Source organism: Pelobates fuscus, chromosome 6 (genome assembly GCF_036172605.1).
Source record: "Pelobates fuscus isolate aPelFus1 chromosome 6, aPelFus1.pri, whole genome shotgun sequence".
Taxonomy (NCBI): Eukaryota; Metazoa; Chordata; class Amphibia; order Anura; family Pelobatidae; genus Pelobates; species Pelobates fuscus.
The window spans coordinates 266122001-266135892 of record NC_086322.1 but is presented as its reverse complement, the minus strand read 5'-3'; the positions used below and the strand labels follow the sequence as shown (position 1 = coordinate 266135892).

Sequence of the window (13892 nt, the reverse complement as noted above, 5' to 3'; positions counted from 1 at the left end):
ACTATTTCATTACATTTTGATTTGTTGTTTAACTAACATCATCATTAATGGAAAGTCATTCAGTTTCAATGTAAATTAAAACCATTTTATTAGAAGAAAATGCAGGTCACTTATCTTGCACATTGTATTTTAAAAAAGGCCCCAGATGGACCTGAGTTAGATTTGGAAGATCTTTGGTGTTAGATTGCCGTATACATTGTGGTGTACACCAAATCACTGCATTTTAATAAAATGATCGATTACTCTTTGCCGATTGCGGTTTGAATATAATAAGCACAATGGAAAATTCAAAAATATTATAGAGCATATTCATTATGAAATGAGTTGTGCTATTTTAACTTAGCATTTTGGTTCTAAAGTCTCCACCACTTGTCCTATAGTAAACAGATCCCCTCGAATTGCAATAAACTGCCAAACAGTGTAATTTCATTTTCAAATATTTCCCCCCCCCCATATTACAATAATCTCATCATGAAAACATTATGCTTTTCTATACAAAAGGATACGTGCACTAAACGTCCACCGCTAATCAGCTGAATGTACGCCATGCTAACATTCCTTCTTCACCAGATAACTTAAAATGTTAAATTCTTGGGGGCGTGGCCTAGCAGCGGAGCGGAATGGCTGCCTAATCTCTGAGCTCCTCCGTACTCGCCCTGCAAATCGCTAGAAAGCTGCCCCAAACGCAAATATGGGGAAACACACTAAGGCTGGGGGTACCCCCAAACCAGCGGCCACCCGCCCACCTGCAATCCAGGCATCGGTCAGGCAATACATGACCACACAGCCGGACCCATCTTCCCAGGCCTCCGCTGAGGCCTTCCTGTACTCGGAGGCCTCATCCATGAGCCCGAACTCCCAGGTCGGCGACGCGAGCGGAGAACCCACTGAACACCCGCCGGCAGATTGGATGGCCCTGCTGAGAGCACTGCCTACCAGAGCGGATCTGACCCAAGCCACATCGGCCCTCCATGCCTCGATCCGGGCCGACCTCCAACTGATGAGAGCGGACATGCAGGGTATGGCGGACCGCATGGCGCGGCTGGAAGAGGAACAAGACAACCTCACTGTGGCCCACACAACCACAGAGTCCACGCTTCTCGGCCACACTGCCCACTTACAAGCCATGGCGCGCCATGTAGAAGACCTCGACAACAGGGGCCGCAGAAACAACCTGCGGATCCGAGGCCTACCTGAAGGCGAAGAACCCTCAACCCGGCTCACAGACACACTTACCTCCCTGTTCAACGACCTTCTAGGCCGTCCTAAGGACACCCTGATTGACTTTGTCCGTGCACACAGGGCATTAAGACCCAGAGGCCCTGAAGGAGCGCCGCCAAGAGATGTTATATGCTGCTTAACTATCTTCTCCCTCAAGGAAGACATACTACAGGCGGCCCGTAATGCGGGATCCATTACCCACGAAGACCACCCGATCCAGATATTTCCCGATCTCTGCCCGGCCACATTGGGCTACCGCAGGGCCCTGAAACCCCTCACTCGAGCCCTGACGGCTCAGAAGGTGAGATACCGATGGACTTTCCCGACCGGCCTAATTGCTCACACCCCTAATGGTCCCATGCCGGTACGCAACCAACAGGACCTGCAAGATCTCACCATTGAGCTCCAGCTACCACCTTTCAACATGCCTTGGCCGGACCCGTTAGACTTCTATGTAGGCCCACCGAGGCCGACACGAGACGACCCACTGCCACAAAGAAGAACTAGATCTAGACAGGAGACGGCGCGGCCAGTCGGCAACACCCGCTGAGTTCTACGGCTCCTAAGAGACTTTGAGACCCACAGTTTGAGGTACCTGCCTACGAACAACAACCCGCTGGGGAGCCTCCCATAAGGTATCTCACAAACCACACTGAACTGCCGATCTCCCTCTCTTGTTTCACTTTTGGGTGGGGGGCTGAAACGGGGGATTTGATAACTCTGCGGCTCACGCTGTGCCTCGACCGCCACTCAGAAAGGGAACATTCTCTTAACCGGCTGCGTTGCCATAGAGGGACTGACATTGCCACACCACCAACCACGAGCCGCAGAGACGGGGAGACTCGGTGCCACCGGCACATTTTGTGACTACTAATAATGGTGATATAGGGTCTTTGTCGGAGGGCCCATCCTCCCCCTCTATTGAAGTGGATGGGTATACACCATGGGGAAGGATAGGCAGGAGGGAAACACAACCACCACACACACGCCTGACGCCAGAGCTCAGGGCCACAACACGACACGCTATCCAACTAGACACGCCATGATGCTCGCACACACGACTCACAAGGCTAGAAGCCTGGTCCACACGACATGCATAATCTTTACGATACCCCACTCACAAGATCACAGACAACCTAGGGGCTAGAGTATTTTTTGGGCGGGGCGGTTAGGGGGTAGCCAGAGGGGCCTTCCACGTGGGAGTTTTTCTTTCTTTTTGTTGTCACCGCTGTAGGTGACCCCACGGGGAAACACCTCGTTGTTTTTCTCCTTTTTTATCCTTTCCTCTCCCCTCTCTGAACCGGGACCCCGGAGAGAGACCGGGTATATCCGAGAGGCATTCAGTAACCAGTAGGCCACGTTCCCACCTGGTCGGGGTGTCAGGTAGAAAGGCAAGGGGACTCGACCGAACCGCTAGTACGGACGGGACGACTCCACCTCGGCCTACACCCGAGCCATTATTTTGTATAGTGTTGTTTTATTGTTCATTGTTTACTTATTGTTTACATAGTGTTCATTTTATTTTTCTTTTCTTTTTTGTGTCGTCTCTGTATCTAATCCTAGGCGCTCAAAGTCCGGCTGCGGTGTCCGCGTGGGGACTCGGGAAGGGGCCTCATCAAGGACCACCCGTCCAGGTAACACCCTTTCCCTGTACCTCTGACACGCTCCCCCCCTGAACCCACCCACCACCTGAGTGGTACTGCACACCGTAGGCCCACCATTTATCTGCCCGCACTACCCCTCCCAGAATAGCCCATAGGTACTCCGTCATGCAGAACCCGAAACCGGTAACCAGAGCAGACATCAACATTGTCTCTATTAATGCCAAGGGCCTTAACCAACCTGAGAAACGATCACAGGCGCTCCGCCACTTTCACAGCCAAAGAGCCCACATAGTATTCATACAGGAGACACATTTCAAGGAGGGTCTGACACCTAGAATAACTGACAAACGGTTCGCCCAATGCTATCTCAGCAACAACCCCTTAGGAAAATCCAAAGGCACGGCCATCCTCCTTCATAAATCCCTACATTTCACACCCACAGCAACCATGAAAGATGACTGGGGAAGGTATATATGTGTTAAGGGAACGATAGCTGACCGTACGTACACGCTAGCCAACCTGTATGCTCCTAACACTGCGCAACACCGTTTTCTGACTAAATCACTGAAAGCCATCATGGCCTTCACGGAGGGTTGTCTGATCATGGGAGGAGACCTGAATGTGGCCCTACAACCGAGCCTAGACACCTCTACGGGCACCTCGACGATACCCAGACATGTGTTGACCACTATCAACAAAACCCTTAGGGACCAACGCCTGACCGACTGTTGGAGAGCGACACACCCTGATGACAGAGACTTCACCTTCTACTCCAATCCAAACAAGACGTACTCCAGACTTGACTACTTTTTCCTACAACACTACTACCTGACTGATGTTAAGTCTGTGACGATTGGGACAGCGACATGGTCCGACCACGCACCACTCACCATGACGCTAACGTCTCCCCTCTATAAGCCGACGTGCCGCAACTGGCGACTGAACGAAGCCCTACTTAACGACCTAACAGTAGCCACGGAATCCCGAACCACACTTACTCAATACTTCACTGACAATGTTACCCCAGATGTGACACCCCTCTGTGTGTGGGAGGCCCACAAATGCGTGATACGAGGCTACTTCATAGCCAAAAGCGCAGCCCTGAAAAAAGCAAAGGCTGCCAGACTGGCGACCATAATCACGGAGATACAGGTGGTGGAAGCCAGGCACAAACTTACACGGCTCCAGAGCGATGGTGCCAAGCTACTGACACTACGCAGGGAACTGGCATCCATCATGAATGCCTACCACCAAAGGGCGCACCTGCGCACCAAAGCCTTCTTTCACACACACGCCAACAAATGCGGGACCTTGCTGGCCCGTATGATCGCTAAAAAGAGAGCAGAATCCTACATACCTAAAATTCGTGATAAAGAAGGGCGACTGAAACATCTCCCGGGAGACATGGCGGCGGCAATACGGGAATATTATGCGGAGCTTTATGCCATACACCCCGACAGGGAGCCACCACGCCAAGGTGACGCCTTACCAGAAACCAGACAATACCTACGCACACGCATACATAACCGACTTCCCAGGGAAGCTACGAATGCCCTTGACGAACCGATCACGCCTCGCGAGTTAGCCTGGGCCATAAAAGAGTCGAAATTGGGCAAATGCCCGGGCCCTGACGGTCTCCCCACTAGATACTATAAAAAATTTGCTGACGTGTTATCCCCACATCTCTTGACTGCCCTTAACACCTTACGTGACGGAGCCAGCCTACCCACACAGACTCTAGAGGCCAACATCTCCCTAATCCCAAAGGAAGGTAAGAACCCGGAACTCTGTGCGAGCTACAGACCTATCTCCCTACTAAATTGTGACCTTAAACTCTTCACAAAAATACTAGCCCGCAGACTACAAACCTACCTCCCTGATCTCATACATAGAGACCAGGCAGGGTTCACGCCCCAGAGAGAAGCAAGAGACAACACCATCAGGACACTAGATCTCATCCACAAGGCACAAGACAGTCGGGAGGGCCTCCTCTTGCTCTCCACAGACGCGGAGAAGGCCTTCGACCGCATAGATTGGGGCTACATGCTGGCGGTATTGGAAGAGATAGGTCTGGGCCCGCACATGATGAGCTGGATACGAGCACTATACTCCAAACCCACAGCAAGGGTATGCGTGAACGGACTGTTCACGAACCCGTTCCCCATCCGGAACGGCACAAGACAGGGATGCCCCTTGTCCCCACTGCTGTTTGTACTGGCACTAGAGCCCTTTCTTAACTCTGTCCGGGACAACCAAGCCATAAAAGGGATACAGATAGGGCGGACGAGACACGTAGTGGCTGCCTTTGCAGATGATCTGCTGTTTTATGTCACTCAGCCTGAAACATCAATGCCAGCAATTATGGCAGAGTTCCAGCTCTACGGCCAATTATCGAATTTCAAAGTTAACCTCGCCAAATCTTCGGTTCTGAATGTCTCGATCCCACCCAATAGAGTTGCAGCCCTGAAGCACACGCTCCCATTCCAATGGTCTGACACTACTATAAGATACTTAGGCACCTCCATACCAAGAGACCTGTCACAAATATACACCACTAATTTCCAACCCCTCCTAACCACAATACGTAGAGACCTGGAGGAATGGACTAAAGTTCGCCTTTCCTGGTTTGGACGCATTGGAGTGTTGAAAATGAACATCCTGCCCAGGCTGCTCTACTTGTTCCAGACACTGCCAATTCACATACCTGAGGCGTACTTCTCAACACTGCGCTCCATGGCACTCAGATTCACATGGCACAACCTGCAGGCAAGGGTCAAACACGACACTCTCACATTACCAAAACGGAAGGGCGGCCTGGCCCTCCCAGACTTCCAGGTTTATTACAAGGCAACCCATCTCCAGAGGGTGATGGAATGGTCCAAATCGGAGGTCCACAAGCTATGGAAGGAAATAGAGTCAGACCAAATATCCAGACCAATAGGGCTCCTACCGTGGCTAGATCACCACCAGGGCAGACAGCTGGCTAACCCACACCCGCTAATTAGAGCAACCTTAATGGTCTGGCACAAAGTGGGGACACCCTCCTCCTTCACCACGCCCATTTCACCACTCTTACCCCTGACACATAATGACGCCTTCCCACCTGGACTAGACGCAGGCCCGTTCCAACAACTGTTAGGAAACTCACTACCCAGACTCTGCCACGCCACCACCAATGGCACGATACGGACTCTTGAGTCCCTGCTGCCCGAGGGGAGACCAACGTTCATGCTGCAGTTTAGATACAAACAACTATCCGCTTACCTAACAATAGTCACCAAAGACATCCATGCCCACAGGCCGCTCACAGACTTTGAAAGGCTCTGCCATGACCCAAACCCACTGGCCAGGGGACTGTCCACACTCTACAGCCTCCTCATGGACGCAAAGAGACTTCCTCCACCGAGCTTCATGAGTAAATGGGAAACCGACCTGGGAATTACACTCTCGCCAGCCCAATGGGAAAAGGTCTGTACCCTGTCCCTTCACTGTTCAACATCAAGCGGCATACAAGAAACGGCCTATAAGGTACTGTCTCGCTGGTACCGCACGCCACTGGCCACCCATTCCTACGACCCAACCGCCACCAACAACTGTTGGAGATGTGAGAAAGCCCTAGGCACTCTCTTCCATATCTGGTGGACGTGCCCCCTGATACGACCCTACTGGGCAGCGATCCACACGATCATCACCAAATTTTCTGATACTCCCCCCCACTTAGACCCAGCAGCCTTTCTCCTGCACCACACCTCCACCCGTAGCTCAGCTTACAAAAAATCCCTAACGATCAGGATCTTAAATACAGCCAAGAGTCTCATTCCCTTATACTGGAAACAGAAGACCCCACCACCTGTGTCGACCTGGTTTAAGCGCATGGAAGAGCTAAGGGCACTAGAGGAACTCACCTCACACGCAGAGGGGAGGGAACAGTCGTATATGACGACCTGGACACACTGGATACTGACCACGACGAAACCTGACTTCCAGACGCTTATCACAGACTGAGTAGACATCAGAAGGGACATGACCCGAGACGATAGGTAGGGGTGACAAGGAAGGACCGACAAGACAGCGCACGTCATACATAAAGCTACCACTGACAGACGTTAACTCGACAATTCTGACCCTGACGGAGACGAAGGACCACATAAACCTAAAGGGAAGGGAGGACGCTTTCTTAAACGCTGAGGGATCCCCCCCCCCCCATTTTTTATCCCCCCCCCCCCTCTCCCCCCCTCCCCCCCCCCCCCCCTTCCCGGGTGGACTTGCGGGCCGCGCAGCCGGACCAGGATACAGCAGACCACAGGTATGCCATTAAATGCTCGACTACACATGTTCCGACCTGGAAACCTGCGCGTTTCTCTGCATTACTTTACCGACACCTCAGAATCGCTAACAATGTGCCTTATTACCTGTATCTGTCAGTTGTTGGAAACCTGCGTGTTTCACTGAACCACACTTGAGACGTTTACCTTTATTGTTATTTGCAAATTTATTCTTGAAAATCTGAATAAAATTTAATTCACAAAAAAAAAAAATGTTAAATTCTTTGTTCTGCAGGGTCTATGCAGCTTATTTTGTAGTGGAATATCCTTCTCACTCCAATATAAAAAAAAAACACAATTGGAAAATCTGGAATAAAGCACAATACAGAACCTTTATAGTGCAGTATTTATTGTACAGCGTTTAAAGGAACACTATAGTCACCTAAATTACTTTAGCTAAATAAAGCAGTTTTAGTGTATAGATCATTCCCCTGCAATTTCACTGCTCAATTCACTGTCATTTAGGAGTTAAATCACTTTGTTTCTGTTAATGCAGCCCTAGCCACACCTCCCCTGGCTATGATTGACAGAGCCTGCATAAAAAAAACAACTGGTCTCACTTTCAAACAGATGTAATTTACCTTAAATAATTGTATCTCAATCTCTAATTTGAACTTTAATCACATACAGGAGGCTCTTGCAGGGACTAGCAAGCTATTAACATAGCAGGGGATAAGAAAATCTTAATTAAACAGAACTTGCAATAAAGAAAGCCTAAATAGGGCTCTCTTTACAGGAAGTGTTTATGGAAGGCTGTGCAAGTCACATGCAGAGAGGTGTGACTAGGGTTTATAAACAAAGGGATTTTACTCCTAAATGGCAGAGGATTGAGCAATGAGGCTGCAGGGACATGTTCTATACACCAAAACTGCTTCATTAAGCTAAAGTTGTTCAGGTGACTATAGTGTCCCTTTAACATCAATAGGCAAACTCCCCCCCCTGAAAGAATGGTACTCAATGATGTAGTGTCTTCACCCTGGCACTAGTACAGAGGGGCATTTAAAAAAAAAAATACAATTCACAAAAGCAGCCCACGGATCTCTATCAATCACTCTTTCGGTCCTGCTGAGGTTGTGTACACAAGTGGTATAAGATCCAAGGAGTCCTGGTGTTACAGTGTCCGGCAGAATAGAGAAAAAAAAAATTGATAATAGAATGTTGCAAAAATAGAAAGGTATTAATCTCAAAATACTCGAGAGATCCTGAATCTCAACTCAGTTTGGCTAGATTTCCCAATGATGGAAATAAGCTTGTCTTTAAGGGGCTCCAATACCCTTTTTTTGCATGCACCCATGTTCATGGTAATATTAAATATAGCGACTTACGTTTTCATTAAAGTTTTTATTGTACTTATTTTCAAATTTTTAACTAAACAATCATTCCATTGCTATCTTTGCTAGTGCCGACCTAGCATCCTCCGGGGTAAAGATGACCATTTCCTGTATTCTCCTTTTTTATTTTCCATAGAGTACCGCTGAGACACAGATAAACCAGGCATTGCTAGAAGACGCAGCCAACACAGGACCCATGTCGGCCCGCACCTTGTCACAAGGATCAGGGGGTAGCATCACCGATGCGCTGAGTGAGGGGGATTATGTTTTTGAGCCTGCCCTCCCGAGAGAGAACAGCCTTCTACAACGATATAGCGAGGACCCCACAAACATAGAAGAGGATGAGGTAGATGGAGGAGGACTGGAGACAGGTGGCTGTATGTCTCCCGGACCCTTCATACAAGCACCAGGTAAAGACGTACAACATTGTGATTTATGCGCAAATGTCGCCTCTCTAGCTAGAATGTGTGGATCTGTCCTATTGTTAATTATGTTAATTTCTACATCTGTAAAAAAAAAAAAAAAGTGTGTTTGCCACAAAATATATAGATCAAGGTGATCTGTAGACAGAACGCCAGCTGCTAAATTTCATCTCCAATAATGCTTCACCAGCAGTCGATAGCTGGACGTGCATTACAATTTAAACAGGAAATCCATACATGAAAATCTGCCTGCCTAAAATATATAAAACTAGACACACAAAAAAAATAACATTTTATATTGCATAGATTATAGAATGCTTAATAATGAATGTGAGTTTTTTTGTTGTTTTTTACTCCTCATTAAGGATTTCCTATTTAAGAATCTACTGCCACACTGTCCTTGTGTGTTTCTCATACGTAGCAGTCATGAGATGATACCAATTATGTGATTGTCCATTTTGAAGCACGAACGCAGGGCTGGTCACTATGATCATGGCAAATGCTATAGCAAGGGACCTGTGCTTGTTCTTACTTTGATTCCTTGTGAATCAAAAATAAATGAGAACCCAATGACTCTAGCCAGGCAGGTTACCATCCACCTTGGTGTTATTCTTCCACAATCAAGGTTCTGAATAAAAATGCTATGGACATGGATTGACTCACAGCGTAAAGGGACAATATACGGTCAAAAATACAACAGTGTGTTTTTTAACCTATAGTGTTAAAAATACTGTTTAGCTCCCCCACCCCCCTTAAATAGGTAGAAAACTCACTTTAATTTATGTTCTCTGAAAAGGCAGTGTTTACTGTACAAAAAGCACACATCTACAGGCTATAGACACCAGAAAATGTTATCTCTTATATCTCTTATATCTTTAGTGGTAAATTAGAATTAGATCATCTTATTCTTCTCTACACCAAAAGTTACTGTGTACGCTTTATTTTAACCCACATTATAAATGTTTTCCACATTAAGTATTATAAAACAAACCTTAATGGAAGACTATTTGGGATTATATTTTTACATGTTATGTCTATGCCATTTAGAAAATCCAGTTACGAACTTAGTATTTTGGCCAAATGTACACAAATTTAATGGGGCTTGGCAATCCTTGGAATATCTCCTATACAAATGATAGAAAATCTTACTGATTGAAATTTTTTTTTTTTTTTAGAATATGTGAACCAAAGAGATGCAGAGAGAAGCCGCTCACCAATCAAGACCCCTAGAACGTCGGTGTCCACCTTGGAACGACAGAAAGGTCAGCTTTACAGAAACGGTTTGATCAGAGAACCAAGGAGCCCTGTAGCATTGTCGGCTCTGGACAATCCTGATTACCTACCCCCTCCTGGGCTTCACCTACCAGACTGTTACCCTCAAGCTTTTGACAACCCTTATTACTGGAATCATGAACTCAACACAGCAAGGGATGAAGGACAGATTCCAAATGGACCCAATGGGTTTACTACTCCAACTGCGGAGAATCCAGAATACTTGGGGCTAGAGGAGGCAACTAGCAGGCCTCGGGATGTTACTGCTTAAAGGGGGTAACGACAGTATGCAGGCTAAAAAGAAGATATTGGCAGCTGTTCAGATTAATTCATGAAGGAAGGCAATACAGATTTTCCACCTGTTGTGGTCTCTACAAGCATGGCTGCTAGTTAACTTCCTGGTTGAGACTAAATGGTTCTTATTGTTAATACTTGGACTGGTACAAAGACTACCCAACTAAGGTTGGGTGTTGTGTAATTAGACTCAGCATTTTGTGGTCATCATGAATTAAAGCCTCATGTAATAATCTCCTGTTATTACATAGCACCACTATTGGATTAAACATGATGGTCAAAACTCATGTGGATCGTACAATCTCATAATGACTATTTACTTAAATCCTCAATCTGGCCTCATATTTTGAGGCCAAACTGTGCGATGTGGGTATTCTGTCTGCAATTGTAGTTTCGGCAATGACTTATCTCATGAACCTGAAAACAGCATCACACTAGTTAGGCAACGAAAAACTAAAAGTAAAACTGTAGATCGCTTTTTACATGTACCCTGCTGGTGGGACATTGCAGTGCATCATCAGCTAGAGCAGGGGTAGGCAACCTTTGGCACTCCAGATGTACTACATTTCCCATAATGCAATGCTTTTGCAGCCGTAATGCTGGCACAGCATCAGGGGAGATGTAGTGCAAAACATCTGGATTGCTGAAGATTGCCTACACCTGAGCTAGAGGCAGGATTATTCTCTAATCCGTACATTGCTGGTAAATAATTATGAAATTGCAAAATAGACAAACTGGAATAATTCACCCAGTGGACTATGTTCTAACCATAGTTATGTTAGCCTTAAATGTGTAATTATTTGGCAAATCACTGGTTAGTGAGTTGGAGATTTTTTTTTCCAAGGAAGCTATTTTTTCTACATTCTGCCATTTAGTTTTCAGTTTTAAAAGTGTATACACTCATGTGTGTCTTTACAATATCACACTGATTCTTCAGAAGATTATTGAGAACAACCAAGACATGGCCCTAGAAAGGAGTTCCTTGGCTACATCTGTCACTATTCTAGGTCAGATATGGGCAACCTTTGGCACTCCATACGTAGTGGTCTATATCTTGCCTTATGCTTTGCCAGCATCATGGCTGTAAGAGCCTTATGGGAGATGTAGTCCACAACATCTGGAGTGCCGAAGGTTTCCTACCCCTGTTCTAGGTTTATCACTTACTGGTTGGGATAAAAGGAGTGGTAATATAATAATAATATAATACATAGCTGGGTGGTCATCTTTAACCATGTAAAAACGGTATCATCACAATTCAACATCATATTCAAAGTACTGGCAACAGCCTTTTTCCCAGTACCACAAGTTGAGTAAGGACTATTCCATTAAACTCTAGGTATCAGCCTCCACCACAGTCAGAGGACTTCAACAGAAACAGAGAACCGACTTTTATCATTGTTCAGTCAGTAGAATGCTACTTCAATTTTTTCAAAAACAGAAAATGTATTGAACAAACAAAGACACAAGGGTTTCACAACCATTTCCCCCAGGATATGCTCACTACAATATAAACCCCTATTTAATTCCTAAAATAGGTAAAATGTAAGACACTGCCTGTAGTATATGGACTATTGGTTCCCAATCCAGTCCTTATGGCCCAGAAACTGTCCAGTACTTGTGTACTTCCTATTTTTATTTCAAAGGAAATACTGGCAAAACCGGAACTGTTTCTCGGCCGTGAGGGCTGGTTTGCCACCACTCACATAGACTATGGGGAGAAAGGGATGATAATAAACAGATGATAATTGGGGCAAAGTGCTACATAATGAGCAGTTGCCACAGAAACCAACAGAATGTGTCTAAACATTTAGCACTTTGCACCCAGAGTAGCACCGGTTTGCCTTGATAAATCCCCGCTTTGTGTTGAGGAAACCCTCTGTCAATTTCACACTTGATCAAAAAAGTTTTCTCTGTTGCCTTTTATTATTGGTTGAACCACTACAAAGCCTGCCCCTGCTACAACTGTACAGCCATAACCTTTGTTAAATGCAAATGCAATGAAATTTTTTTTCCGCCAAAGGCACATACTGAATACAATCAGGACATTTTCCTGTATCCCGTATCTGGGATTTCACACTGGTTTGGTATCTGTTTCTCTGCAATAAACAGTTACATCAAACCATCTAAATGAACAAACAAATGAGATTAAAGTGCACATACGGCTAAAAAAAATAGTTAAATCGGCACCGTGCTTTCTGTGGCTCTGACAGTTTGCATTGTAAGTTTCCTTTTTTTATGACATATGTATATTTTTGGTTTTGTACTTAGAATATTTTGTGTGTTTTTATATATTTTTTTTCTTGCCCGGAAAACTTTATTTTTTATTGTGACTGCACTTTCTAATCCAAATATCACATTGGGTGGCTTTGAAATGATCGAATTGTTTTTACTTTACTTTTAACGTCATTAAAAACCTTTAAGATATATGTATAATTTTATACGTAGCATGGGATTTCTTGTCAGGTTCAAATTATTAAGTGAATTACACATTTTCTTCTATTTATCGTTTACTCCAATCTTTGGGAACTGAATACAAATATAAAAAATAAATATATATATATATATATATATATATATATGTGTGTATACACAGAATTCACATAGCATAGAGCTTGAATGGTTAGGGAGTTAAAGAGGCACTACAGTGTCAGGAACACAAACGTGTATTCTTGACACTATAGTTCTAAAACCACCATTTATGCAAATTTGCATTTGTGAAGATTTCCCAGGGGCAATTATTTCCAAATTAGTTGATGATCAATAACCTTTACCACGGATAGACAAACCTTTTTATTTCCCTTGTGGGTGGTCAAAAAGTATACACATCAAGCATATTTACAGTTGGAGGTACATGCAGGCTTCAGGCACAAATTAACCATCAACGCTCACAAAGGCTTTTTCTGGGATACACGGATGGAGTTTGAAATGGCTTTAGTTCCTGCCGTGTGGCAATGGATAATCCATGAGATCCTGGCAGGTAATCCACACACCTATTGCCTGTTAGATGACATCTTATCACTGGTGAAAATGCTGCTGCTCATAAAGCGAATGTTGGATCTGTTTTACAAAGCCTACAGGAACTGGGACTGAAAGTAAACATACCAAAGTGTGAGTTCTTACGTGATAGTTTGGAGTATTGTCCACAAATAGAGGACAGGACTGGTCTCCATGCGCCTGAGGAAAACGTGACATCGCAAGTTCATGCTCCGAATCATGTCAATGTATCCCAGCTATGTTCTTATTTGGGTTTGCTCAATTATCATAGATTCTTACTGCATTTGACTCATTTACTATATCCAATAAACCATATTTTGTATAGTGTAAACCAGTAGGCCTGGATTGAGTGGTGTGCAAAGGCATTTGAATGCTCCAAGCAATGTCATCTGAAATCGAGGCTTCTTGTCCACTGTGACCATAAGAAGC

The 13892-nt window shown here is 45.4% G+C and overlaps 1 protein-coding gene across 1 annotated transcript in view; it reads left to right on the top strand.

The window, feature by feature from the left end:
• Nucleotides 1-12905, top strand: part of ERBB2 (erb-b2 receptor tyrosine kinase 2) — a 92416-nt gene extending 79511 nt beyond the window's left edge. The window contains exons 26-28 of the mRNA XM_063459083.1: nt 8618-8891; nt 10079-11774; nt 11825-12905. Of these exons, the coding sequence (XP_063315153.1) occupies nt 8618-8891; nt 10079-10446 (642 nt within the window). The 3' untranslated portion in view covers nt 10447-11774; nt 11825-12905. The remainder of the gene's footprint in view (nt 1-8617; nt 8892-10078; nt 11775-11824) is intronic.
• Nucleotides 12906-13892: the final 987 nt, after the last annotated feature.